The sequence below is a fragment of the Solanum verrucosum genome, unplaced genomic scaffold (assembly GCF_900185275.1).
Source record: "Solanum verrucosum unplaced genomic scaffold, falcon-dt-bn FXZP01000098.1, whole genome shotgun sequence".
Lineage (NCBI taxonomy): Eukaryota > Viridiplantae > Streptophyta > Magnoliopsida > Solanales > Solanaceae > Solanum > Solanum verrucosum.
This window is the reverse complement of record NW_026020320.1, coordinates 284570-312262: the sequence shown is the minus strand read 5'-3', so window position 1 is coordinate 312262 and position 27693 is coordinate 284570. Positions and strand designations below refer to the sequence as shown.

Genomic DNA, 27693 nt, shown 5'->3' with positions numbered 1-27693 from the left:
TTTCTTATTCAAATGAAGATATATAATATCATAGAAGAAAGTTTTAGAGCATGTGGATGCCCAAGATGATGATTCCACGAGTATCACAATTTGGTCAAATGACTAATGTCTTCTTTAGTGGCTTGCAAAAACATGCATGTTCAAGGTGTTTTAGACATGGACAACTGAAACATTCTCCTTACTTTACAATCCTTGGCGATCACTTTTTTTGTCTTCATATTTTAAACAACACATCAAAATGTGAGAAAATAATAAAGTAATTTTTTCCATCAATTATTCAATTGAAGTAAGATTAACAATGAGTTTACGGACAAAAAGGAAATTCGTGAAGCAAGATGTATTTCTAATTCTAGAAGCAGGTAATGTATCACTATTGCTTGTAACAACAAGATGAATTTTTGATGGAGTTGATAGAGAGTTTAAATTATGGATATCGTATGTCATATGATTAGAAGTAGCCCGATCTATATGTCAAATCTTTGAACGCTTATTTAATTTTTTTACTAGGATAGGAGACATTGAAAGCATTGAAAATAGCCCGGGGAGAGCAACTACAACTAAATTTTGTATCATCTTTGAAGTGTTTTTGGATCCGGGGAAGATGGTGGTGTGATCTTTGTTTGGCTCACGCTTGATAAGCTTTTTGCTTAGTTTTACACATGTTTGGGCAATGATTTCACTCAATAATTATATGGTTAGACTTTTTTACAATAATTGCATATATATTTTTTCTAGCAATGTAACACAATGTGATCATACTTTTTACACTCAAAGAATTCGGTTCGGACTTTTGAGATGAACTTTTAGTGTAAGATTTATGGGTACATTTTGATGTAGACATAGTAACGTCAATTGTGTAGGACAAATCTATGGCTGCTAGTATTGATGCATATCTCCTCACAAATGAGTTCTTCAAAAACTATATTGATTTATGGTAGAGTTTTTCTTTTAAGAATGTTGCTCTAACAGGCTTAATGCCAGGCCTCAATTTCATGAGAAATTGGACAATCCGAGTCTTCCTCCTCTACAACACAACTTCTCTTCAACATGATTTTTCTGAAACCTGTGGAAGAAACATTTCCTCTAAAACTTTGGTCATGTTCTGACTAGATTGTCATAAGCCCCAAATAATAACTCTAAATGTCTTTATCTCCCTGCTTGAATTCTGGGAGAGTATGTTCTAATTTAAATTCACGAATATGATTATACTGAGCACATATCTTTTTTAGATGCTTTCACATTTTCGATGTCCAGTTGAATGGACGCAGACTGAGTGCAACATCTACATGTACAAAATTAAGGATCTGCAAAATCACACGAGCATTGTTAGCATGTCAAACTTTTTTTTTCTTGTCCTCGTTAGGCTCAGTTGTTGATCCATCCAAAATTCCGAACAAGCTTTTTCTTTGAACAAAGATCCAAAAATAAAATTCTCATATTGGATAGTTTTTCATCAAATTTGATAGAAAAATATCAAGAGAACGTGCTCCATTAGGAAAACAAAAGATAATTCAATGACAGAAATCAAATAGCAAGAAAGAGTAAGAAGTAAAATAATTTTGAAAAAAACTAGGCTCTTGATATCATGATAAATACTGATCAATCAAAATTCAAAAGAGTTGAAAAAATATTCTATATTTTCTTGTCTACAATTGATAAAGTAGAGACTATTTATATACAAAGATATATAACTACACGTACTACAATCATGATTTCAATACTATATTTTGCACAATATCAAATCATATCTTACACAATATCAAGAATTCGATTATGTGTAGTTAATGCAGAATATTCATGCGATTTTTTAGAATCATATATAATATTTTGGAATCATATTTGATTTGGTCAACACATCAGACCTCAAAGATCCCTTCCAAGATCTTTTCATAGGCAAGGTCTTTCTCCATGATCACTGGAGTGCATTGATTATGAATACAAAACTCTAAATCAGCTCTAATATCTTCTGTCTCTGCTAAGATAGACATAATATATAAACATGGCCCTTAACTTGGCTTCAACGGACAACTATGACATCCAACTTTGAGTGTGCACAAATAAACACTTAAACTTGTATAAAATTGAACAGGTAGACACGCGTATCATACAAGACATAATATACGTAGGATGCCACATAGGATACAAAATTCCCATATAGGGTGTCAAATTGGACGAATGTGTGTATTTATTTAATTTTATTCAAGTTTAACTGCCTACTTATGCGCACCCAAAGTTAAAGGTCATAGTTACCGATTGAAACCAAATTAAGGGTCATGTTACTGTATTATGACACTAAAATATTAGCTCCATCCTTTACTGTTCCGGCAGCAACCTATCTCAAGTTATCCTCATTGTTGCTTTCACAAAAAGCTACATAGATGGGCCTTGGATTGCCTCTACATGCAGGCTCCACCGGTATTCCACTTGAAAATATCACTTTCAAGATGCCTCTACAGGTTTGATAAATTCACTCTCGATAGTACTGGATGTGAATTTTCGGACTTTATCTTTGGGTCATTTGGGGTCATCCCAAACACTAGAGTTGAAGAGACATGCACTGGATAGTTTATCCCGATTTCTATATTAAATGTACAAGGCCGATCAAGCTTTAAAGTGATTGTGAAAGTTCCAATTTCTCAGAATTATCATATCAAAAACACACAGTTCTAGGACCTCACCCTCTATGCGTTTATTCTTCTTCGGGACAAAATCGAAGAGAGAAGATCTTTGAAGATATATGGATGAAAACATTGTGGGAAAAATCTGGAAAGGTTCGAAGGTATAAAGATATGTTTAATCTTCAAATTACAAGTTGAATCGACCAGCATGTCCTTAACCTCGTGATAAATTCAACTGTACCGGTTTTTGAATAAACAATGAAGAAGTATAGTTCGATTTTTTTTCCTATTTTTGTCCTCTTTGTTTTTCTACATTAACGGGAGGAAGAAAGTTGTTTCTAGCTGTTAAGGAGCTCCATTAATGAAGTAATGAGTAGAACTGAAGAGAAAAATCAGAGAGAATGAAACTGCTTCTTCATTCATGATGTGTGATTTACATCTTAGTTATACATGATATTTCTTAGGTATGAACTGCCAACATGTCATTCACTAACTACCAAAGATTCCATTCTAACATCTATAACTAACTAACTAACTATGTGAACCATTAATTAGTTACATAATCCTCAACACTCCTCCTTAAGCCGAGAATGAGAAAATACATTTTTCATTCCAAGCTTCTTGATAAGTGCTTCATGATGAGGCTTGCATAGCCCTTTAGTATGTAAATCTGCTTGTTGATCTCTGGTGCTTATATGTTGTCTGTATGAGTCCCTCTAAAATCTTTTCTATAACAAAAAGGACAGTCTATGTCAAAGTATTTGGTTCTTTCATGAAAACATAGGGAATGTTGCTATTTGTATTGCAGCTTTTCTATTACAAAACAGTTTTACAGGCAAGTAAATGTTTATACCCAACTCCTTGAATAAGCTTTTTAGCCAGACTATTTCAGCTGTAGTGGTAGCCATGCTCCTGAATTTTGCTTCTGCAGAACCTCAAAACACGGTGCTTTGCTTCTTTGCCTTCCAGGATATCATTACATTTCCCAGCTTCACTATATATCCAGTCACTAATCTTTAGGACTCTACACAAGCTCCCTAATTTGAGTTACAGTATTCTACTAGTTCTTATCCTTTGTTGCTTGGCATAAACAACCCAAGGCCTGTTGTTCCTGTAATGTATCTCACCACTCTGAGTGTTGCCTCCGTGTGACATGTTTGGTGAATGCATGTACTGACTTAGTACCTGAACTACAAAGGCTATATCAGGCAGGTCATAGTCAAATACAATAGTCTTGCTATTAGTCTTTGATACTTCCCAAAGTTATCCAACAATTTGTCTTATGTATTATTAGTTCTACATGTGCATTCATCAAACACGACATAAGTTAACTTGTGGTTGGACTCTAAAGGAGTGGATGCAGGCCTGCACCCTACTAATCCCAATTCAGACAAAAGCCCTAATGCATACTTCTTTTTATTCATGAGAATACCATCAATAGTCCTAGAGAATTCAATTCCAAGTAAGTACTTTAGCTCTCCAAGATCCTTCATTTTGAACCTATGTTGCAGGTCTTTTTTGACTTGTTGTATGAGTTGTAAATTGTTTCCAGTGATTAGAAGATCATCAACATATACAAGGATTACAATCAACTATTTTTCTAATTTCTTTGTGAACAATGAATAGTCATAGTGAGACTGTATAAATCCCATATTAATCAGTGCTTCAGTCAATTTTAGATTCCATTGCCTTGGTGCCTGTTTCAAACCATATAGGGACTTGTGTAGTTTGCAAATCATGGGTTTTTTCCCCTAGGTCGCAAAGCCCTCAGGGATTTGCGTATAAACTTCCTCTGTAGAAATGCATTGTGAACATCCATTAGAAATAAAAATCACCCACAAGAAGAACCTAAGGCAACTACTGATCTGACAATGACCATTTTAGCTACTGGTGAGAAAGTCTCAATGTAGTCTTTAGCTATACCCCTTAGCTACTAGCCTAGCCTTATACCTCTCAACTTCACCTGATGCTTTGTATTTAACTTTAAACATCCACTTGCAACCAATAGGAACTTTATCAGGATGAAGAGGAAGAATAGACCAACTGCAATAATCCTCTAGAGCAGAAAATTCAGCTTTCATAGCATTCACCAATGAGAATTTTTACAGGCTTCCTTGTGATTGAGTTTCAGTGATAGCAAAATAGGCAGCAAGTAAAGCTCTATAGGAAGGAGAATGTCTAGAATAGGAGACATACTGAGAGATAGGATACAAGCATGAAACTTTAGCACTAGGAGTGACATAATTGTCAAGCCATACAAGAGGTTTAGAAGTTCTAATGGATCTTCTAGGAGGAGGAATAACTAAAGAATCAATCCTATCAGTAGAATCAGCAAACACAGGCGTAGTAGCAGGGACAACACAAGACTCATGTGGTAAAGAAGTATCTGAACTGGTGTGAGATACAAAATCATCTAGAGAAACAGGAGAAGTATCTGAGAAGAGTCAATAGAGGAAGCAAGGGATTAGATGAACATTGAAGATCCTTAAAAGGAAACAACTCTTCTTTGAATACATTGTCCCTACTTACTTAGAGCTTAAGTCATATAGGACATAACCTTTTTGAGATGAAGGGGATCCTAAGTGAACTGCAGGAATGACGCTCGGAGCAAACTTATCAAGATGCTTAAGAGTAGTGGCATAGAATAGGGAATCAAAGACTTTAAGATGTTGAAGAGAGGCAGATTTTCCAAAACAAAACTTCAAAATGAGACTTACCTTTCAACACCATAGTAGGTAGCATATTTAAAGTATAAACTGCTATGGAAACACAACAACCCCAAAACCTTAGTGGTACACTTGCTTGAAATATCATAGCCCTAGTCATATCAAGGATTGATCTATGCTTCCTCTCAACCACTCCATTTTGTTGAGGATAATAGACACAAGAGCTTTGATGCAGAACCCCAAACTCTTTGAACATATTAGTCACTTGATAGTTAAAGAAATCAGTCCCATTATCAGTTCTAAAACACATGACACTGACCCCAAACCATGTTTTCACCATATATAAAAACTCCTTCAAGACTACAAAAGCATCAGATTTAGTGTGCATCAAAAACACCCAAGTGTATCTGTACTTATCATCCAACAATGTGAGAAAATGTCTCTTACCATCATGGTTAGGAACCTGTAAGGTCCCCATACATCACCATGTACAATATCAAAGATAGCGGTAAAAGTAGAAAGACTAATAGGAAATGGAAGTCTAGATTGCTTTGCAATAGGGCATACAATACAATTATGATCCTCCAAAGACAAAGTATATAAACATTCAATTCTACTGAGAACCTTAAGAGGTGCATGTCTATGCCTCTTATTTCATAGGCTACTCAGAGAAGATACAAATGAATCAGAAGAAGTCAGATTAATAGAGCTAGTAGGGGCAGTTGACTGGTCAACAACAAGACCTATAGGAGTGTGATTCTTTGCAACTTGCAAACCACCAGTATCCTTGAGCTCAGTCTGAAGAAGATGTAAGCATTGATCCTCTTTACCAATCCCCAAGACCCTTCCATTTGAGAGATCCTGAAAGATACAAAAGTCAGAAAAAAGCAGAACAAACTGTAATTGCTTAGTCTGCTGGGATATAAACAAAAGGTTGTGTTTGAAGTCTAGAATAAAAAGAACATCTCTCACAGTTTTTTCTTTAAGAACTAAGGATTCACCAATATGACTAATAGGAACCTGACCTCCTGTAGGTAGATTTACACTCATATTTCTCTTAGCACCCAAGTCTGTATATTGATGCATTAAACTAGGATTATGAAACATGTGATTGGAAGCAGCAGTTTCAATAATCCAATTGCTATTAACCACATCATACATAAGATCTGTGATTATACCTGCAGTGCTAGTAGTTGCAACATTAGCCATAGAATCTACATCCTTCCCTTTGATTAGTAGGTGGAGAATTTGAGTGTACTACTCAGGTGTGAATAGAGACAGGCACTGTGTATCTGTTGGAGGTGTGTTAGTGGAAGAAACATAAGATCAACCGGTTGAACTTACGTAGGGATCATATACTCTAGCCTCAGTAAATGATTTCCCCAAGTAGCAGCATTGTTGACATGAGGAGTAGAGGCAACTCCTTTTTTCTTAACATAGTCATGAAACTTGTAACAAGACTCCCTAGTGTGAACTTTGTAGTGACAAAAGTCACAGTAAAGATGAGATTTCCCATTAGGTTGACCATCACCATAGTTTCTCTGCCTATAACCACCATTAACTCCATTACCAGAACGGTAAGCATTACTTCCCCCATATCCTGAGTTAGAACCACTATTGTTCCCATGATGATAAGTAGAGGAATGAGAACTACTAGGACCAATATAGTGGCCCTGAGACAACCTGTTGCTCATGAGTGCTGTTAACAATTGTGAATCAGCGGAGGAGGAACTACCAGCGCCATTTAACCTCTGACTTTCAACATTAATTATCATGGCATAGTCCTGATAGACATTGGGGACAGGCACAATCATCAGGACTTGGCTCTTAGCATATGCATAAGTCTCATTCAAACCCATCAGAAACTGCCATAGCTTCTGAAATTGAATGTGTTCAGCATATTGTTCTGATTTAGGGCATGCACATGAAGGTGGAGGCATTAGAGTTTCAAACTCATCCTAGAGTTCTCTCAAACGAGAGAAGTAATTAGACTTATGAAGGTAGAAGCCCTAGATGCATTGACCTTATCAAATCTCTCATGAAGATCTTCCCAAATTGTGTGTGCATCAGAAAGTAACTCGATCAGCAAATTGAAGAGCTGAGAAAGGAGGACTTCACTGTATCAGTTAATGAACTTTACACACAGGAGACTCCAGTGTGCTCTGATACCATGTGAAGGAGCTCCATTGATGGAGTAATGAGTAGAACTGAAGAGAAAAAAATCAGAGAGAATGAAACTGCTTCTTCATTCATAATGTGTGATTTACATCTTAGCTATACATAATACACAATATTTCTTAGGCATGAATTGTCAGCCTGTCATTCACTAACTACCAAAGATTCCATTCTAACTAACTAACTAACTAACTATGTGAACCATTAATTAGTTACATAATCCTCAACACCAACACGAGACTCTTCCATTTCAAGATACTCTTTTTTCTCAATATTTTGTGTTGATGGTTATACCATGACAAAGAAAACATGCTTTGAAAATTGATTTGATGACTCCTATTTAAACAAATTGATATGTTTTTAGTGTAAATTGTACCAGATTCCATGTTAGAGGCTTCTAAGTTTCAGGCCATTGTTCTATTCTTTGAACTTTACAATCTTTATGTTAATGGTAAATAAGCTGCAGTAAGGTTTCTTATAGGCATAATACATAAACGTGCCATTTAACTTGACTTCAATTGTCACTTTTGCCCTCTAACTTTGGGTATACACAAGTAGACACTTAAACTTGTATAAAGTTGAACAAGTAGACACATGTGTCCCACGTGTATTATGTCACGTAGGACACATGTGTCTATTAACTTTATACAAGTTTAAAAGTTACTTGTTCACACCCAAAGTTGGAGGGCATAAATGTCAGTTGAGAGCAAGTTAAAGGACATGTTTATGTATTATGCGTTTCCTATATATCAAAATTTTAGTAAAGAATATGCAAACCGATGTACATATCCACCTTATCTTACAAGTTACAACTGGATCACTTTTCAAAGTTACTCATCATCAACAGAGAAATCAGGTTCTTCTGGCTTTTGTAATGAACTAACTGCAGAGGAATCTGAATCAGAGTGCTTGTGAAGACCCCTTCTACTTGCTGCCCATCTTGTTGCATATTCTGCAAAACCTGATCTAGGTGATGGTGCATTCATATCCAATTGCCCACTAAACGACTCTGTTGCATTCACCAAATTCTCTAGAGCCTCAAGTTCAGCTACACCCTTTCGTTTTTTATATCTACGGTATGCAGCCTGAATGAAGCATGCAGCCCAAGTACGCCACTGGTGCGAATAGAACCTGAATTTGTGCCTCAGTTGTTTGCTATGCAGCCTCCGAAACTGTGCTGCCACAAACTTCAAGTCCTCTGCAACAAGTGCGAATGACTCTACTTCAGAAACTGCTTTCACTGTTCGAGTGGAGGATGGTAGAATCACACTTGGACGTCGATTGAGAGCCCATGTCAGCAGCTCCTCCCCACAGAAATCACCTGGACCTATACGGCAAGAATTGAAGAAACCAGTGCGGCCACCATTCGTGGTGTAAGAATCAAGATTCCCTCGAATTATGAAGAGCATTTCATTGACAGGATCACCCTCGCGCACAAGACAAGTGCCTTGAGTGCACAATGCAGGCTTTAGCCTCTCACATATTGCGTCTAGCATTCTTTCATCCATTTGATCAAACAGTGGTACCTACCAAATTTTCAAAGATATATAAAAAAGGTATACAATCATTTTGCATACTAAGTTTTTCCATCCCATGGAACTTCTAGCATACGCAAATGAAGTGTAATACATCCCTTAGTATATATTCTTGTAGAACTTACTCTTCGAACTAAATCGTAGCAGAGGTGGTGTTTGATATCTCTGCGAAGATCTAGAGGAAGTCCTTTGATAAGAGCTTCCTCATCAACTCCTCTTGTAGCAATCCATTTGTATTGATCATATTTCCTTACTGACTGCCTTAATTCTTGAGGTAACTGCCTGTGGTGCATCCATTGTTCTGTATCCATTCTCCTGATTCTCCACTCCTCTAATCTGACTGTTGTCGATTGAAGGTATGTCTGCCAGAAAAAGTGAATTAGTCGTGCCTGAATAGCTTATAATACAGGAATATAGTAAATGTTAGTGAGCAAAACTAACTTGCATATTGCCGATGAGCAAGGCAAAAAGAACCAGGCCGAGCGTTGCAACTATGATGGCAAAACTTATTTCTCCAATATGAGTGCTTGTAGAAAGATCTTGTCCTAGAGCACTGCATATCAACCAAAACAAAACTGAAGTTGAGGATCACGTCGAAAATCAGCAATGCTGATTTCTTGGATGAATGAGGAAAATCTCCAATCTTTTCTCAGAAAAGAAATCTCCTCCTATAAGCACAAGACATATATATTTTATACCTTACACAATTGTAAAGTACTGAATATATGAAACTTCTCATCTTTTTCATGGAAAAAGTAGAAAAACTAATTTTAACTCCTTTACTGTCAACATATATAATATGAAACTGATTTGCACATACTGCAAATGAAGTACGTAAACCAGGTCGTTTGGTTGCTAGTTTGGAACTGAGTAATTCATGTATTAAAACCAGAATAAGTAATATATGAATAACTAATGCTTGCATAACGTATCCCTGGATAACTCTAACCAACAACCAAACAACCCCCAACTGAATCAGGTCAGCAAATGAGCTGCTGTTTGCCAATTGTGTATTCAGATCCCTTTAACTTTTAAGATTAGATAAAATAGACATCAAATTGATTTACTTACCTTAGGTTCTTCAAGCCCCACCAGAGGCAGTAGAAGTACTTGTTGAAAAACAAAGCAGATGTCACGCTAACTGTCACCGCGTCACCATAAATACCAAATGGGTAATCACTTTTATTTGGGTCACATTGTCTTGTAATGTTGCTGGAATTGAACCAGGACTTCCTTTGTGGATCATTTATACTCTGACAGTCAAAATATCCATAATCACAAGACGGCTTCTCAAGATTGCACACGTACATCCAACAAGCTTCTTGCCTCTCAATTGATAGAAGATACCAACAAGCTCCCAGTACCTATATTTTTGTACAAAAAACAAGTGCTATTTATGATTATTTTCTTCTATAAGAGAGGATTTCGTAAGACATGAAAGATAGTGACGCCTATAAGCCAAGTCGGGCTAATGAGGGAGGGCCAAGGAGAATGACTGGCAGACATATAGGTTACTGAGCTCCCGAAGAAGATTTTACTTTCTTACATCAAAATGGGAGAGGAATGTGAAGTTATTTATAACACAGAGCAAAAGTTCACATGGTATGCATGCTTTTGTGTTCAATATGTCGTATCCCAAGGAACAAATATGTGAGGTCTGTTAGAACAAAACAGAAAATATTATGTCATGGGCTTGAACGGTGACAAAGACAAAACCATGATGTTCTCATTTGTGTACTGCAATTGGGAAATGAAATAGAAGAGTACTTTCTTGATATGCGTCTATAAATATCTAATGCAGTATAGCATATTTTAGCGAAAAATGAAGCATCTACCAAACAGGGAACTCAGACTTTACTTACATGGCTTGCTAACATGTAGAGCATCAAGTTGTAAGCAGCTCCTGCCCATGCTGTTTCAGTCACAACACCAGTAGCCTTGACAATTTGCGACGACAATGGAAATATGAGATAAAGTCTAGGGAGATACTGAAAAATGATAATGAATCTTAGGACGTTCTTCGTGTTTGCCATTGTTGAGCCCCTTAAATTAGGGATAACAGCCCAAATCAACACCTAAAACAATAAGAAGCAATAAAATCCTTTAAACAAGTTCATTATACTTATGATCACTTTAAACAATTCTACTCTTAATTAACACGTAAATACATACTTTTAAAATCAGTTTCCCAAGTTTTTAGTGACTAACCTGAGGTAAAGGCAGGGCCGCAATGACATCAATCAAGAGACCTTTTCTAATATATCTTTGTTCTATCTTCGAAGTATCTATAACAAGCTCTCCTCTCCCAAATACACGAGAAGATGGAGCAACATAAGCAGTTCTAAATCGAACAAAAATCTGAATCACGTAAAAGATATCAGCTATTGATCTAATAACTGTGAGGATAATTTCCAGAGTAACTCCTATATCTAAGCAGATATCTTGGTTAACGACTGGCAAGTAAAACAATAGGGGGTCTACGAACAATGAAACTAAACAAGATACTAAGAAAATCTTGTTCAAGTTACGAATTACATGTCCTCGAGGATCCAATATCTTTTTGTTCACTCTTTCATAGTCTTCTGAAAAAACTCGTGATAGTACTTTAGATTTCAGGGATTTTCTACCCCCGTCATACTTCTTATCACTCTTTCTACTGGCTGGCTCTGATTGTCGTACTCCATCAAGCTTATGCTTCACCTTGACCACATTATCTTCATGAGCTGGTGCATACTTTGTTGCTTCAAGATCATCTTGGAATCTGAAGTTCGGTATGTGCAAAAGGAGATTCAGTAAACATATATTACACCAATGTCATAAACAGTTTACGACAATAGCAACAAGTACGTATCTAATTCTATATGAATCCTCATTATCTATGTCGCGCCATTTAAGCACATGTCATTTCAATATTATATAAAACAAAATTTAAAAATGCTAATAAGAAGTAGTGGTAAGTCTCTACATTTTCTACTGTAGAGACAAATAGTATGAAGTAAAATAACGAAAGAACTCGACAAACCTTACAGATCTCGAATTACCATAAGCCATAAATCTGACTAAACAAAACAGTCTCCTGTAGGCTTCGGTTAAAGGTTATCGATCATCTTCTGTAGAAACAGAGGAAAGATAAAAATATTTGACTTTCACAAAATAATCACCCTAAAATGACTCGTGATGAATTGTAAGCCACCAAAAGAAAAACTAGTTGGTTTTCCATCAACAGAAATCATGTGAAGAAAAAGTAGTAAAGACATAAATTTCATGTGAGAAATCTTGAAGCAATAATTTTCATCAAACTTGTGTACAAGTTAACAGTACATTGGAGAAATCAGACAGACAGTGATCACAATCCTGAAAATTGAGTTGATATAAATAGAACAAAGCAACATGAAAGTCAAAGAAATTAATCAAGTTAGTACATGTGAAAGCTAATACACCCTCTCTTTCAAAAAAATAAAAAATGAGCTAAGCTCTTTAGTTTGTTTTTAAAAAAATGACCCTTTTTTTTTTTTGCAACACTTAACTTTAATTTTTCACGTGGCATATTTAAGGTCACAAGATTAAAGGGCATTAGAACCACAAGATTAAAAAATGATCTTTTTTTTTTAAACTTCATTCCAAATCAAAGTAGGTCATTCTTTTGAAACAGAGGGAGTAATAAATTTATGACTGTGAAAACTATACTAACAAAATATAATAATTTAACGAAAAAGAGTCAAAATTGCCCCTGAACTATGAGATATTGATCACTTATACCCTCCGTTACATTTTAGGAAAAAAAATGTCTCTGTTGCTATCTTAAGAGACCACAATTATCCTTAAACTTAACAAAATTGATTTGGCAAGCCACATGACACTAATTTCGCCACATAGACTTGCCAACTAGGATACCCACTAAAAATTTTAACCCAATTAATAATTTAACCTAACCCATTTTCGCTAGACCCAACCCACTCAAATTAGGAGGAAACATCATCTTTTTCACCTCAATGTTTTCAATATTCAATTCACCACACAGAAGAGAATATTTTGAAGAACATCTTTGCATTCAAAAAAACAGTAGTACTGCATCTTTGCAGCAAGAAAATGACCCAAATTTGATACATCTTTGTAGCAAGAATCTCCAGAGTATCGTAATAGCCAAGAATGTCCAATTTTTTATTCGAATTTGTTGACTTGTGACCCAAATTTGATACATGTAGCCATGACTCTTGATGCCAAATATTTTAGAAGATCAGCAGCAGCAGTTCACTCTGTTCTCAAGCATTCATCTTGCCCAGAAAATGTTTATTTCCATTTTGTGGCTTCGAAAAATAAGGATTTTCAAGACCTGAGAAAGATGGTGAAGTCCATATTTCCATCTCTGAGTTTCAAAGTTTACAGCTTTAATTAATTTCGAGTGAAGAAATTGATATCATCTTCGATTCGTCAAGCTCTAGTTAATCCATTGAACTATGCTAGGACTTATTTAGCTGAGATCATCCAGCCCTGTGTTGAAAGGGTAATTTATCTTGATTCTGATGTTGTTTTGGTTGATGACATCCAAAAGTTATGGTCAATTTCTTTAACTGGTTCAAAAATTATTGGAGCTCCAGAGTACTGTGAAGCAAATTTCAGAACATACCTAGTTCGAAAACTAGGATGCAAAGATGTTCTTCAAAAAATTCTCCTCCATATGGTGAATTGAATAGTGAAAACGATCTAGGTGAAAAAGATGATGTTTCCCTCCTAATTTGAGTGGACAGGGTCTAGCAAAAATGGGTTAGGGTTGAATTACTAATTGGGTCAAAAAATTTAGTGGGTATCCTAGTTGGCAAGTCTATGTGGTGGAATTAGTGTCATGTGGCTTGCCAAATCACTTTTGTTAAGTCTTAAGGGTAATTATGGTCTCTTAGGATAACGGCAGGGGCATTTTTTATCCTAAAATATAGTTGAGGGTATAAATGGTTTATTTCGCATAGTTCAGGGATAATTTTGACCCTTTTCCGATAATTTAATATGATATGCCCACGTAGTCTACATGTGGGAAAACTAATATGAAAGAATGATTAAAGAGAAAAATTCTACCTAAATGACACTCTTTAAACGACTATATTGTGGACTGTATTATATTTTACAAAGTACAAAACTTCTCCTCCAAGAAAAGGATAAATATGGTAGAGTCCCCAGTAATGGTGCCAAAAAATTGTTCGGGACAACTCTAGTCAACACACATACAAGTGTAGGTGGTCGTCCAAGTAATATAGATTGGTGAAATTCAAATATCCTACTCAAATGACTTGTGACTTAGCAAGGATCTAGTTTATTCTAATACATCAATATAAACAAGTGTTTAAATAACGAATAGAAGAATTTTTATTGTTATTTTATTTCAACGTAAATTTAACGACCTGAAATAAGTAACTGGTTGGTCAATTTTTAAGCAACCATACATCGGAGTTGAGATTTCACCATTAGGTTTATTTTCTTCTTAATTATTTTAGCGATAATTTTATATATATGAATATATCGAATTCTTGTGTTTTTTTGTAGAACATGAGTGGCTAAAGGCCCTTATATTTCCTCAACTTTTTCAACCACTTAAGTGCCTTTTGGTTCAAATTAGATGGGGGGTACTATCAACTAGTTGAGAAAAATTAACACACCAACCTAATGAAAAAGTAAGCTTAAAATTAAGATAATAATGATCCCCCCCACCCCCACACAAACGTTAATATATTTTACTAAAAGAGTATCATGCATGATTATGTCACCATTGACAAAGAAAATTGCACAAATATAGTTCGTCTTCTTGTTAGGAAAAGCTTAAATTGAGTAAACATTAGGAATGGCAACGGGGTAGGGCGGTTGCAGGACAGGGTAGATTATGGTGTTTGTGGAGCACGCTAGTATTTTTGCGGGGGCGGGGCGGGTAACACAATGTTTTTGAAGAAAACATGCGGGGCGGGGTCGGTATGTGGGTTGGGGATTTTTCTGAAAATCATAAATGTGTTAAGAATTTTTATAATACTCCCTTCATTCAGATTTACTCCCTTTGTTCCTAATTACTTGTCCACTTTTGAATTGACACACCTACTAAGAAAACAATAATTGACATAGTGAGTTTACCACTTTACCCCTATTAATTATAAAGTGGATGAATTAAAAACTTAAGGTTTTCAAAAAATTCTATAACATCTCGCTAATTGAAAGAACTAGAAAGAGTTAGAATTGGAAATAGTCATTTTAGGAAAAAATGAAAAATCTGGAAATTTGTTAAGTTATGTTAAGTTATGTTAAGTTTGGGTTTTTGGTCAACTTCAAACGACCATAACTCCTAGCTCAGGATGATTTAGGTGTGATTCCAGATATCGTAGGAAAGATCTTGGAATAATCTTTCCAACACCGTCGAGTTTGCGGTTTTCTGAATTTGTGTGAGTGAGATATGCTTATTTGAAGTTGGGTTGTTCGATTAAGAAAAGTCTAATCCGGATTTTGGAAGGGTATTTTAGTCTTTTCCTTACCCAATTATTTTAATTCATTTTTAGGGGTTTATTTGGGGTCTAATCAGAATCAGATCAGTTTAGAAAAGTTGAAGTTCACGCTAGGGCTTGGAGAAAAGACAAGAGGAGAAAAGTTTCGTCAAGGGGTGATCCCTACGAGGTATTTGAGATCACATAGTGTTGGGTTAGTTCACCCACGCGCCAATCATGATTCAATTTAGCGAAGTATATTGATTTGAAAGTAAATCCTATGAGTTCTTGATGTTATATCATTTGAAATCTTGTGGGTTCTTGTTGTTGAAGTTTCTTGAGTTTGATTCATGATTTTAGGTGTGATTTCGAGTAGAATCTGATGTATTTTGATGGTATAGTTGATTCTAAGTGTTTCAAGAAAGAACCAAGTCAAAATAGGGGGTTTAGAGATGAAGAAGAAAAGTCGAAACCCACCTAGGCAGGGGCTTAGAGCGTCGTCCCAGCCAGAGCGCCCCAAAAGGGGCTCTGAAGTTTGACCTCTGGGGCGCCGCGCCAGCCAGAGTGCCCCAAGTCCTTCTCTGAAGTTTTAAGGCTAGCACCCCGCGCTTCATAGAGCGCCAGGGACGCCAGTTCTTCCCATTCTTCCCCCATCTTTCCGTACTAGTTCCTTAGCAACGTACCTATGTTTTCTAGTTGATTCCAACACTCTAAGGTACGACTAAACGTCATGAAATCATCCATAAACATGAGATCATGAACCTTGAATCCATAATTCAATTCAAGGAAAGTTAAGAGTCAAGTCTAGAAGTTAAGAATCAAGTCAAGAGAAGTTCATAAAGTATTTCAAAAGTCTTTCACAAACGTTTTAACTTTGTTTTAAGACTTAAGCTTTGAGTTGACTAAAGAGTAAGAGTAAGAATTCATTTCTTCAAAGATTATACGGGAACTAAGTATTCCCAAAAAGTTAAAATATTTTCACATTTGAGTAAGAAGGGAAACACCAATTTCCAAGAGAGTTTTTAAGCTAAGTTTTGAGTAATTATCTCAAACCAAAGAAAGAAGTTTTGTTTTAAAAACATATGAGCTAAGTATATTTTTGGGAGTAGTATTGAGCACCGATATGGGAATACGAGTTCATAATAACTCAAGTCTCCATAAACCATGTAGCCATCATGGGTAGCAAAGGATCATACTTTTTAGATGATTCCTTAAGTGCTTTTTAGCATAGACTAGTGGATCCACTTAGTTAAGGCGTTCTATAAGACGGCAAAGTATAGGACAGTTCTGACAGCATAGGCAAGATGTTGTATCACCACTTAGGCTCATAGTGGTGGTTGTCGGTTAGAGAAACTCCCACAATATCACATTACTTTATTATATGAGTAAGTTGAGTTGTTATTGCATTTTCTTTAACAAACTGAGTTGCTTTCTACCATTTTAAAAAGTTTTCTATATATTGCATGTGTATTATTGCTTTATATTGAGTTGAGTAAAGTCAAGGTAAATGTTCCTTTCAGATTCTTTTCAAGCTTACTATATGTTTTAGTTTTCCCCTCGCATACTCGTACATTCAATGTACTGATGTCATTTGGCATGCATCGTTTTATGATGCAGACACAGGTAATCAGGATCAGCATCCAGCGCATCGTTGGTCCAATTGAGCACTCAGAGTCAGTTGGTGAGCCTGTTTGTTTTTTAGAGGACTCATTTTTACATTGTTTTCTAGTATTTCAGTAGTTAGGATGATCGGGGGTCTTGTCCAGACATCCCTCTTTGTTTTAGAGGCTTCATAGACGAGTGGTTATAGTCCTTTAGTCTTGTAATTCAGATGTTTTGCTATGAGACTTGAGTAGCCATTTTGGCTAGTTTGAATGTTTCCTTAAAGACATTCTAAGTTTAATTCATAAGTTTCTTGTTTGAGATTATTTCTTATGTTTAAGTCTTCCGCTGAGTAAGTAAGTCAGGTCAAGGGTTCGCTTGGGGCCATCATGTTTGGCCATTTTTTATTTTGTTGGAATTAGTGGTTTATTTTTTTAAAATTTAATTTGTATTGTTATGTTTTGGTTACTGCTCACAAGTCATCTTATTTTACTTTATTTGTCCTTTGCTAGTTTAAAGTGATATTTATAATTCAATGATTGAATAGTATTCCTTGTTGAAAATCATTTCTGTTAAGTTTTGAATTGTTTATTTTATTTTAGGAAAGGCTTCTAATTATTGTTTTGCCTTGTTATTTTTGTTATTATTGATGTGCTATATATTTGTTGTTATTCGTTAAATAGCTTGAGTATCATTTACATTGGATTCTATTTGTGTTGTTTGAAATTTATTTGATGGATTTTTTATTTTTTTTATTAAGCTACTTTTAGAAAATGTTCAAATTGGCCAATGAAAAAATCTCTCCGTCGGTTTTAGAGGCCTCTCCATTTTAAAAGACAGAAATTTAGTTTAAGTTCATATTTGTTATAAGTTGAAATTGACTAATGAAAAAATCTCTCCGTCGGTTTTAGAGTCTCCCCATTTTAAAAGATGGAAATTTAGTTTAAGTTCATATTTGTTATAAGTTGAAATTGGCCAATGAAAAAATCTCCCCGTCAGTTTTAGAGGCCTCCCCATTTTAAAAGACAGAAATTTAGTTTAAGTTCATATTTGTTATAAGTTAAAATTGGCCAATGAAAAAATATCTCCATCGGTTTTAGAGGCCTCCCCATTTTAAAAGACGGAAATTTAGTTTAAGTTCATATTTGTTATAAGTTGAAATTGGCCAATGAAAAAATATCTCCGTCGGTTTTAGAGGCCTCCCCATTTTAAAGAACGGAAATTTAGTTTAAGTTCATATTTGTTATAAGTTGAAATTGGCCAATGAAAAAATTTCTCCATCGGTTTTAGAGGCCTCCCCATTTTAAAAGACAGAAATTTAGTTTAAGTTCATATTTGTTATAAGTTGAAATTGGCCGATGAAGAAATTATCGTCGATTTCCAAGGCCTCCCATGTTAGTAAGACTAGTTTTATTTTTAAGTTATTATTTGAGTTATTCATTTTTATTCATATTTATTTAGTACTAACACTTTTACTAAGTGTCTTTTACAGGTACACGAAGTTGTTTTCCATTTAAGCTATTCGAAATGGAGTTCGAATTATAATTTTTATTTATTATTGTTCATTATTATTGTTATTTGTGTATATCCCCTAGATTATGACTGAAACCTCAGAGACACATTTAAACTTAACTAGGGTCCTATTACCCTCCTCCCTCCTCCCTCCCCCCATGCACGAACTCAATTTTTTCATATTTTTGTGCACCTTTTGTGCTGATGTGGCACCTTCAACCACCCAAGTTGAATGTGTTTGTACATACACGTTTGCCATGTGCGCAAACATTATTTTTATTTATTTATTTAAATTTTTTTAAAAAAATCTTATTTTCTTTATCTTGTATTTAAATTAAGTTATTACACATATTTTTTACCGTATATCGAAACATTTTTTGTTACCATCATTCATTGTTTTTTCTCTTTTGTAATTTTCTTTGTCTTTCTTTTGATTTGATTTTAATTTAATTCCAAATGTCTTGTATTTAAAATAAGTTAATTTCGAACAGATATCAAAATAAGTGAAGAAAATCAAATAAAACATTAAAAAAATTAAAACGTTAAAATTAAAGGACACTTTTAAATTATTTTTAAAAAAAATACACATAATTTTTTTAAATTAATTAAAAGTGAAAAGATAATAAATTAATTAAAGAAAAGTCTAAAATGAGAAAGAAATTAAAATATTTAAATGAGATAAGTGTCAAAACACACTTAAACTATACCATTTTTTTGAGTTTCATACCTAAGCTATTGAGAGTGTGAGTTTCATACCTAAACTATCATTTTTTAGTTTGAGATACACACATATATCTGTTATACCACTCTCATAATGGTGTGTGTAATACACTGTCTCTTTTATTTTAAAAAATTATCACATCACACTCCATATGGACAAAATATTCAACTTTGACAAAAATTAAATAAATTATTAGTATTAGTTAAAATTTAAAATTTAAAAATTATTATCCAAAAAAATAATATTTCTTTTATAAAATAAAATGTAAAATATTTTTCTCACCCCCTCCCCCCACCTCCCGGCCATTTTTTTTTTTTTTTTTTTGTTTCAATTTCTTTTATAAAAGTACTTTTTTTTTACTTCATCTCCTCTCCCTCCCCCCTTTTCAAATACTAATTTAGATATTATTTTATTTTTAAAAAAAAATAATTCTACTCTCCCCACATAACCCTCCGCTTCCAAAAAATTTCTCATTTAGTGTTAAATAAGTACATATCAAAAATATTTTTTACTTGCCACTGCAAGACTCTAAAAATATATGTACGGACATATCTAACACAAAATGAGAAAAATGTAAAAAAAAAAAAAAGGACCGGAGGTTAGAATGGGGTAGAATTTTTATTTTTTATAAAATAAAAAAATATCAATTTTTTTTGGAGGGATATGTAGAGGAGGTGGTGGAGTGGGTAAAAAAAAATTAATTTTTTTTTATGGATAGTAATACTTTAATATTTAATTTTAATTAATATTAATAGTTTATTATTTAATTTTTATCAAGGTGAAATATTTTATCCATGTGGAATGTCATGTGTCAAGGTTTTTTCAAAATAAAAGAGAGTGCATTACACACACCACTGGGGTGTGTTTCTCAAACTAAAAAATGATAGTTTAAGTTTTAATATCAATAATTATGTGTACTAACTAATTATAAAGTAACCAATCAAAAAATGAAATGTGTCCAACTTGTGCATTCATCACTTGCCTTCAAGAGAGTGTGTACACTCTCTATGCCATGTCAGTGTTTGTGGTATATTTATGTCATTTAAAATTAGTTTAGGGGGGTAATAAGAACTTAGCTAAGTTTATGTGTGTCTATGGGATTTCAGTCATAGTCTAGGGGGGGAGGGATACTTGTGCCTTATCCCATGAATATTTTTTAAGCATTCTTGATGGAATCGGAATTGAGGAAGAGACAACAAAGAAAGAATAAATTTTGCCGCAACTTGGTAAGGTACTTGTACCTATTAATATATTTTATTGGGAGTTAAAATATTGTTGTATAAATCATATCTCCCAAATATTGTAAAGTTTGGCCGATATGGAAAAGTCAAAATCCTTCTAAAAAGTCACAACCCATCGGAAAAGTTACAATCCTTCAATGTGAAAAGATGTTTGCTTTTAATATATTTTATAATATAAATAGATATAGTATGGAAAAATTTGCAGGATTCGGGCTAAGACTTGGTATTAGTACTAATCCAGCTTCCTTAAGATAATCAATAAATCAGACCAATGGTCCATAAAGTTACTTCTTAACCTTTCACATTCTTTATTAAGAAGAGTTTAAATGTTTCAATTACTACTTTTCTATTCTTTGTTGGTGATTAATGTAGAAAAAAATTGGGGAGTTTCAATTATTAAAACTAGTGTTACTTGTAACCTTTCTTGATTCTCCTAATTACTTGTAATTGTTTTTATTTCCTATAAAAAAAAAAGTATTCTAGTTGTTGCCCTCTAGAATAACAAACACATGACTTTTTTTTTCATAATTATTTAGAAGTTCTTTTTTTTTCAAAAATAATGTATTTCAAATATTTTCAGTATTTTAATTATGGTTAAAAATGTTTTTTTTAAAACTTAATGAGATCGTTTTATGATTTGCTAGTTCTAGGATAATCAAGAAACACACATTTGAGAATATGCGAACTGATATCTTTCACATGATAAATTTATTGTGATATATTTGGGGGTGTTTATGCAGAGGCGAGCTCAGGATTTGAAGAGTCTGGGTGCACCAATAATATTTAACCATTAGCAAAGCAAAATTTTCAGTGACGATTAATAGATAATGTCATATTCGATTAGTCATTGGTAACACTATTGGATGGTCATGAGTTCGTATCCTCCTATTTGGCAATTTTGATACTATAAATAAACTCTTAACTTTGTACTAATAAAAAGAGTTTAAAAAATTTGTTGCTTATCTCCTCACTTCTACCAGCAGACTAAGGGCAATTCTATGTTATTCAAGGGTGCGCTTTTTATTATATTCCTATTTCTATCAGTTTCTTAATAATATATATATATATATATAGAGAGAGAGAGAGAGAGAGAGATAAAATGGTCAAATGCCCCCTTGAGCTATGCCTGGATTATCAACTACACACTTATTCTTTACGGGAGTCCTATCACCCCCCCCCCCCCCAAACAATTTAAAACTAAAATTATTACCACCCTAAATGCCTACATGGCAAAGTGAGTGTATTTCACTCTCCTTGAGAGAGTGAAGATAAAAAAAAAATCAAAATTTTACTTTAATATTTCTTCATAATCATATATATATTTTTTATTTATTTTTTTTTATTTTTTTTTATTTTTTTATTTTTTATTTATTTTAAAATAAATCTTTTTACTTATTTGTTTCTCATTCTAATTTGGTTTCTTCTCCATAGCAACTTAGTAGAGCATCAATGGCAGCCACCAAATTACACCACAACTCGCCGTTTTGAAATCACCGTCATTATTATATTAATCAATATACCACAAATCGTAGATAATAATTCCATCCATTTTCTCCACAATTAGGAATTACGAACCCAAAATCTTTCAAAGCAAACAAATTTAAGCTTAATACAGTGACACTCAACTGATTTTCTTTGATTAAACTTTCAATACAAGGAATTTTTTTATCATATATTCAACACCCAAAAGACCCACGAAAATTTTTGTATGCGCTTGTAATTTTTAGGATTTGATTTTTTTCCGGTTCAAAGCTAATTTCGATGGTGCTTTAAAGTTTTTTCTTTAATTTTCAGACAATCAATTTAATGGATAAATTTTATTTTAGCTTCGAATAATACTCCTCAACTGATTTAGCAACTTGTAATTTTCTTCCAAATCTGAAAAAATGCAGTTCATGCTCTTCATCTTCTTTGTATGATTGCTACAAAAAAATTGATGCAAAACCACCCTAAATCTTCTCCAAATTGCCTCAAATTTTAGATAAAAGTTTATCTCAACATTTCGATTTTTTTGATTTATTACCCATTCAAAACGGAGCTCGTTTGTCATAAGTCAAAATTAGAACTCAAACTTATAAACTAACTTTAATGGTGGTTTCAGGTTGTGCTTCAAAGTTTCAACATTTAGCTTCGATTTTCAGTCATACGAACTTCTTCGAACCATCGACGAACTCAGTTTCTCCTAATTTAAGAATATAGATTCACAAAATTCATATGAATGCTCTTCGATTTTTATGGAGTTCCGGCATTCTTCAGATTCAAAAATTGCAGTTATATATAAACTTAATTAACCCAGTATTTTCAGCTTCAAACAATTAGCAATCAACATTATAATAAAAAAGTTTCAATATATGAAGATCCAAGACACAAATCTACAAATTTCAACATTTTGACCTTCAACATAGTTTTTAGAATAATAAATTAAAAAGAGAAAAAAAAAGTTTTAAATAAAATTTCCAGTTGTCAAACGCGAGCACATCACCTGCCAATATAAATATGATTGTGGCTTTTTAAGAGGGGTAAAATTTCAATTTTAAACAGTATAGGGGGGTGATAGGACTCCCGTGAAGACTAAGTGTGTAGTTGAGAATTCGGTCATAGCTTAAGGGGGCATTTGACCATTTTTTTTCTCTCTCTCTCTCTCTCTCTCTCTCTCTCTCTCTCTCTCTATATATATATATATATATATATATATATATACACGCACACATGATTATTTTACGAAGTTAACGGGTGCACGTGCACCCCCACCTATACATGTGGGTCCGCCACTGTGTTTATGCACAATGACAGAAAAACAAGGAAAACTAGTTACTACTGGCTAAAGAATAAATAATAGCCCATCAAATTGAGTATATTATACTTTTGCATGCACATGTACCAAACAATAGAGAAAATGACAATTGATTAATCTATGAAAAATCATTCAATATTGAGAAGCCAATCATATCAAAGAAACAATCTTTCAAGTCCTTAATATATGTGACAATACCAAATTTCTAATATTTGGATATTATAAAATGATCATTCATAATCTTAATGAGGTCATGAATTACTGTGCGAAGCGTGGATAAATTATCTAGTTGAGTATAAATCAAACTATGGTGTAAAAGAAATAAAGAATAAAATAAGTTTTAAAATTAAATGAACAAAGAAACATAAAAAGAAAAAAAGAAGTAGAGAAATAAAAAGTAAAAGAATTTAAAAGGAGTTAAATAACTAATGATACAAGGAAATGAGTATTTATTATAATTAGTTAGGGAGAATAAATGTATGAGGTTATATGTCTATAATTAGTTTGTTTTTGAGGGGCATATGCTTAGGGCCCATTTGAACATGCGATATGAAATCATGAGACGAAATTGAAGTTTTGATTGGCATGTGATTTGGACTCTTTGTGTTGTATATTTTTCCATAAACATAAGAATCACATAAGTTGTAAAATTATTAAAATAGCTTCAATTATTTATTCAACTTACCAAATAAATAAAAAAATTATAAAATCGCATTATAAATTATTATAAAACTATTTGTTCTCCACTTAAATAAGAATTTTTTTTTGTAGCATTGTAAAAAGTAGTAAAAGTCTGTTTCATCTAACTCTTCCTACTCTATTTATGGTTATTTTGTTCAGAATGTTATCTTAATCTGGCTTCTTCTTCCCTCTGAAGTGAATCGAATGTCTTACATATGTGTTTGGTTCAATTATAAGAAAAAAAACTTACTTCCATTGTATCAGAATGAATGGTGGAATACCAGTAAGAGTGTCAAGACACTACCTTCCATTTTGGATTCGGGCGTCAATTCTCAAACTCTTTAAAATAATAATCTATGTTTAAAAAATACATTATCTACCCTCATAAGGCGGGGTAAGATTACGCGCACACCACCCTTCTCAATCCCTACTAGTAGGATCACACTTGGTATGTTGTTTTAGTAACTATACAAACAATTGTTGAAGATAAAGGAAATTGAAAACATGAAACAGATTGAACAACCTGGTCCAATGTAATACCCCAAAAACTAATAGACTAAACTAGGACCTTATGTGAGGGTTCTAGAGCTTTACGTGGGAGTTAGAGTTGTAGAATTTACTTTCCGTACTTAAAATGAGGGGTTTAGGGGTTAAACGTCAAGGTACGACTCCCCAAGGACCAACCAAATGGGTCCTTGAGAAGGACCCCAAAACAGTCACTAAATCTGCCTAGGCAGTACCCACGAGGGGGACCTACGCCCCGTGCAAAATCTAGCCGCAGACCACCATCCACGCTTGACCAGTACGGGACGTGGGTGGACCCACGGTCCGTGGACGTGGTCTCGTGGGTTGGGCAGTAGGCTTCTTTAAGTTGGTTAAGTTTAGGGGTTAGGGAATATTCTAAAATTAGTTAGTTATTAAGTAGGGTCAGTTTATTAGTAATTAGACCACCTATATAAAACTAATAGACCCTTAATTAGATGATTCCAAATCATTATTTTAGATTCACAAAAGAGACCCAATTCCCTCCCAAAAATCCTCTCTCTAGAAAGTGAAAAAGAAGAAAAGAAGAAAGCTAGGGCAAATTCCTCCATTGTTGCAAGCTTTTGTGAGGGCTTTGAATCAAGGTATGTTAGCTTATTCATCTATGAATTCTTCCATCCATAGAGCCCCCTAGATTTCCCTCAATTCTGAAGACAAACCCCCAATTCTAGCTAGGGTTTCTTTCTATATTGTGGGTAGTGTTGAGTATGATTCCAATTGAGTGGATAATACTTATTTATGATTGATTTAGCATTAAATTATGATATTATGATGAATTTATATGCTTTTCATGGCTAACCCTAGTTTAATTGAAGACTGTGGGTTTATGCCTTGTGAAGTGAAATTGAAGATTCATAGGTGATCTTCTAGAATTGATTGTTCAAGAATAGAAGTATGTGAACATGAATTAAATTAGGGTAAAGTATATATGATGGATCATGACTAGTAATGATTTAGATTGGGGCTATATGATGAATTATAATTAGAATTGCTTAAAGATGAAGCTTATGACTAGAATGTCCTGTAATCTAGATATGTATGTAGAATGTGAAAGGTCTTCTCACATAGAATGATTCTAGGTTGAAGAGTTAATCACCTAAAATGAATCAAAGCATGTTAGGCTAGAATAGCTTGAAGTTGTGACATATGATCCCTTCATGTACAACTTGACTTGGTAATACAAGACCAAGATTGATAGCTTAGGATGGAGGAACCATACTCTCCTAAGAGTAGCTTGAATTAGCATTGTAGGATTCTTCCATGGTAGCTTGAGTTAGTGGTAGTCATGGTAGCCTAGGGTTGAGGACACATACTCTCTTAAGGGTAGCTTGAACTAGCATTTTAGAATGCCTTCATGATAGCATAACTTGGTTAGGCCAAGACCATTTCATGGTAGCTTAGGATTGAGAATTCATACTCTCCTAAGGGTAGCTTGCATTAGCATCATAGAATGTTTGCATGGTATCTAGGATGGAACATTTGTACCCCTCCTAGAATATCTTGGACTTGCATGATTAATATATTTCCTGTGATAGCTTGGTCTAGCCTAATAATGTGCTATTCTTTGGTAGTCTAGAATGATAAATAATAGTCATTTGAGTATGATAGCCTAAAGTGGTACGTAGTGTGGGCAGGATTATGGGGTCTTATCCATGCATTGCACAAGTATGACTTGAAGCTACTTATGAAGTGTTCTCTTATATGATGTATATGTTTAGCTTGGGTTGTTGCTATAATTGCCTTCCATGATATGATTTACTAAAGGTGATAGTCTCCTTGTCTATATGAAGTAAGCTAAGAATGAGACCAAAGGAGGGTAAGTATGATTATGATGAGTTCAAGGTTATGCTTAGTGTGAGTGGGATTATGGAGTTTCATTCATGCATTGCACAAGTATGATTTGAGGTTACTTAAGAGTATAATGCTCTTATGATATGAAAGCCTAAGACTTGAATATGGATATAGACTATGTTTATGATGACCAAAAAGGGATACTTAGCTTGGATGGGATTATGAGGTCTTACTCATGCATTGCACAAGTATGCTTTGAGGTTACTTGAGAAGTAGTTCTCTTATGATATGGAAGATTAAGAGTTGAATAATACTTATATGATGCTCATGTTGGAAATTATGCTTATGACCATATTATTATCTCTTATAAGTATGGATTATGTCTTATTTTGACTAACCCTTATGTTATGCTCTTAAGATGTTATGCTAGCTAACATATTTAGTACATTTTGTACTAACGCATACTTTACCTACATTCTTATCAAATGTAGGGTTCGATGATTGAGTTCCATTCTTGAGGATAGGTTTCTAAGGAGCAAGGAGTTGAAGATTTGGTGAGTCCTCATAGCTTCGAGGACAAAGCCACTACTTCCTTTATGTCTTTTATTTCCATGTTTTGAGACTATTGCATGGGCAATGTCCCAAGAGTTTATTCAAAAGTTGTATAAGATGGTTTGAGACAAAGTGTAGTAAGACTTCCACTTGCTTTTATAAAAGATTTCGATTGTATGGATAAAGTTTTTAAAATTTTCATACTTTTCTATTATTTTATGTTGTGATATTCTAAGGGCTTGTATGAGACCCCTTCGGGGTCAAGTACGTCATGTTACATCTAGGGTACGTGTACCCCTGGGTTGTGACATCCAATTAATGTGCACGGTGGACTTAGAGTCACTTTAGGTTAGGTCACTTACATCAACTAGGCTGCTACTTCTTGTACTAGGTTTAGATTATTTATAATTATTTTATTATTATAGTATTAATATGTATTGTAGTAGGATTCTAATTATACTTAACTTAGAATTCTACAATTCTCTCCCTATATAAGGAGCATGTACTCTACAATTTTAATCATCAATACAATTCTTGATTTCTCTAATCCTAGACATAAGAATTCTATATGGTATCAGAGCTTAAAAGCTCTTCCGCTCTCTGAATATTGATCCAAAAAAAAAGAATCACACGTTCAAATACAATGACGCCCTCTACCAATACTATGTCGACCTCCTCACTTCACCAACTCATTGTCGCTTGCTCCATTAAACTTAAGCCAACAAACTATCTCATTTGGAGGACACAAATATCTCAATTGATTCACTTGATGAGACTAACCTATCTCATCACAGAGAATGAACCAAG

The 27693-nt window shown here is 34.0% G+C and overlaps 2 protein-coding genes across 2 annotated transcripts in view; one reads left to right on the top strand and one right to left on the bottom strand.

The window, feature by feature from the left end:
- Window positions 1-12045, bottom strand: part of LOC125835362 (protein CNGC15b-like) — a 38591-nt gene extending 26546 nt beyond the window's left edge. The window contains exons 1-7 of the mRNA XM_049514479.1: window positions 12017-12045; window positions 11203-11755; window positions 10857-11069; window positions 10066-10358; window positions 9436-9547; window positions 9120-9356; window positions 8253-8985 (exon numbers count right to left, since the gene is read on the bottom strand). Coding sequence (XP_049370436.1) covers window positions 8290-8985; window positions 9120-9356; window positions 9436-9547; window positions 10066-10358; window positions 10857-11069; window positions 11203-11755; window positions 12017-12045 — 2133 coding nt within the window. The 3' untranslated portion in view covers window positions 8253-8289. The remainder of the gene's footprint in view (window positions 1-8252; window positions 8986-9119; window positions 9357-9435; window positions 9548-10065; window positions 10359-10856; window positions 11070-11202; window positions 11756-12016) is intronic.
- A 1156-nt stretch (window positions 12046-13201) lies between these two features.
- Window positions 13202-13684, top strand: LOC125835360 (probable galacturonosyltransferase-like 10). The gene is made up of 2 exons (XM_049514478.1): window positions 13202-13339; window positions 13403-13684. Exons 1-2 carry the CDS (start codon window positions 13202-13204, stop codon window positions 13682-13684), a joined length of 420 nt encoding a protein of 139 aa, XP_049370435.1.
- Window positions 13685-27693: the final 14009 nt, after the last annotated feature.

What these genes read in the sequence shown, in the direction of transcription:
- LOC125835360 (XM_049514478.1), top strand. Translation starts at nt 13,202, where the DNA reads ATGACTCTTGATGCCAAATATTTTAGAAGATCAGCAGCAGCAGTTCAC. An exon ending in TTCAAGACCTGAGAAAGATG is followed by an intron (nt 13,340 to 13,402) that starts GTGAAGTCCATA and finishes TTTCGAGTGAAG; the next exon opens with AAATTGATATCATCTTCGAT.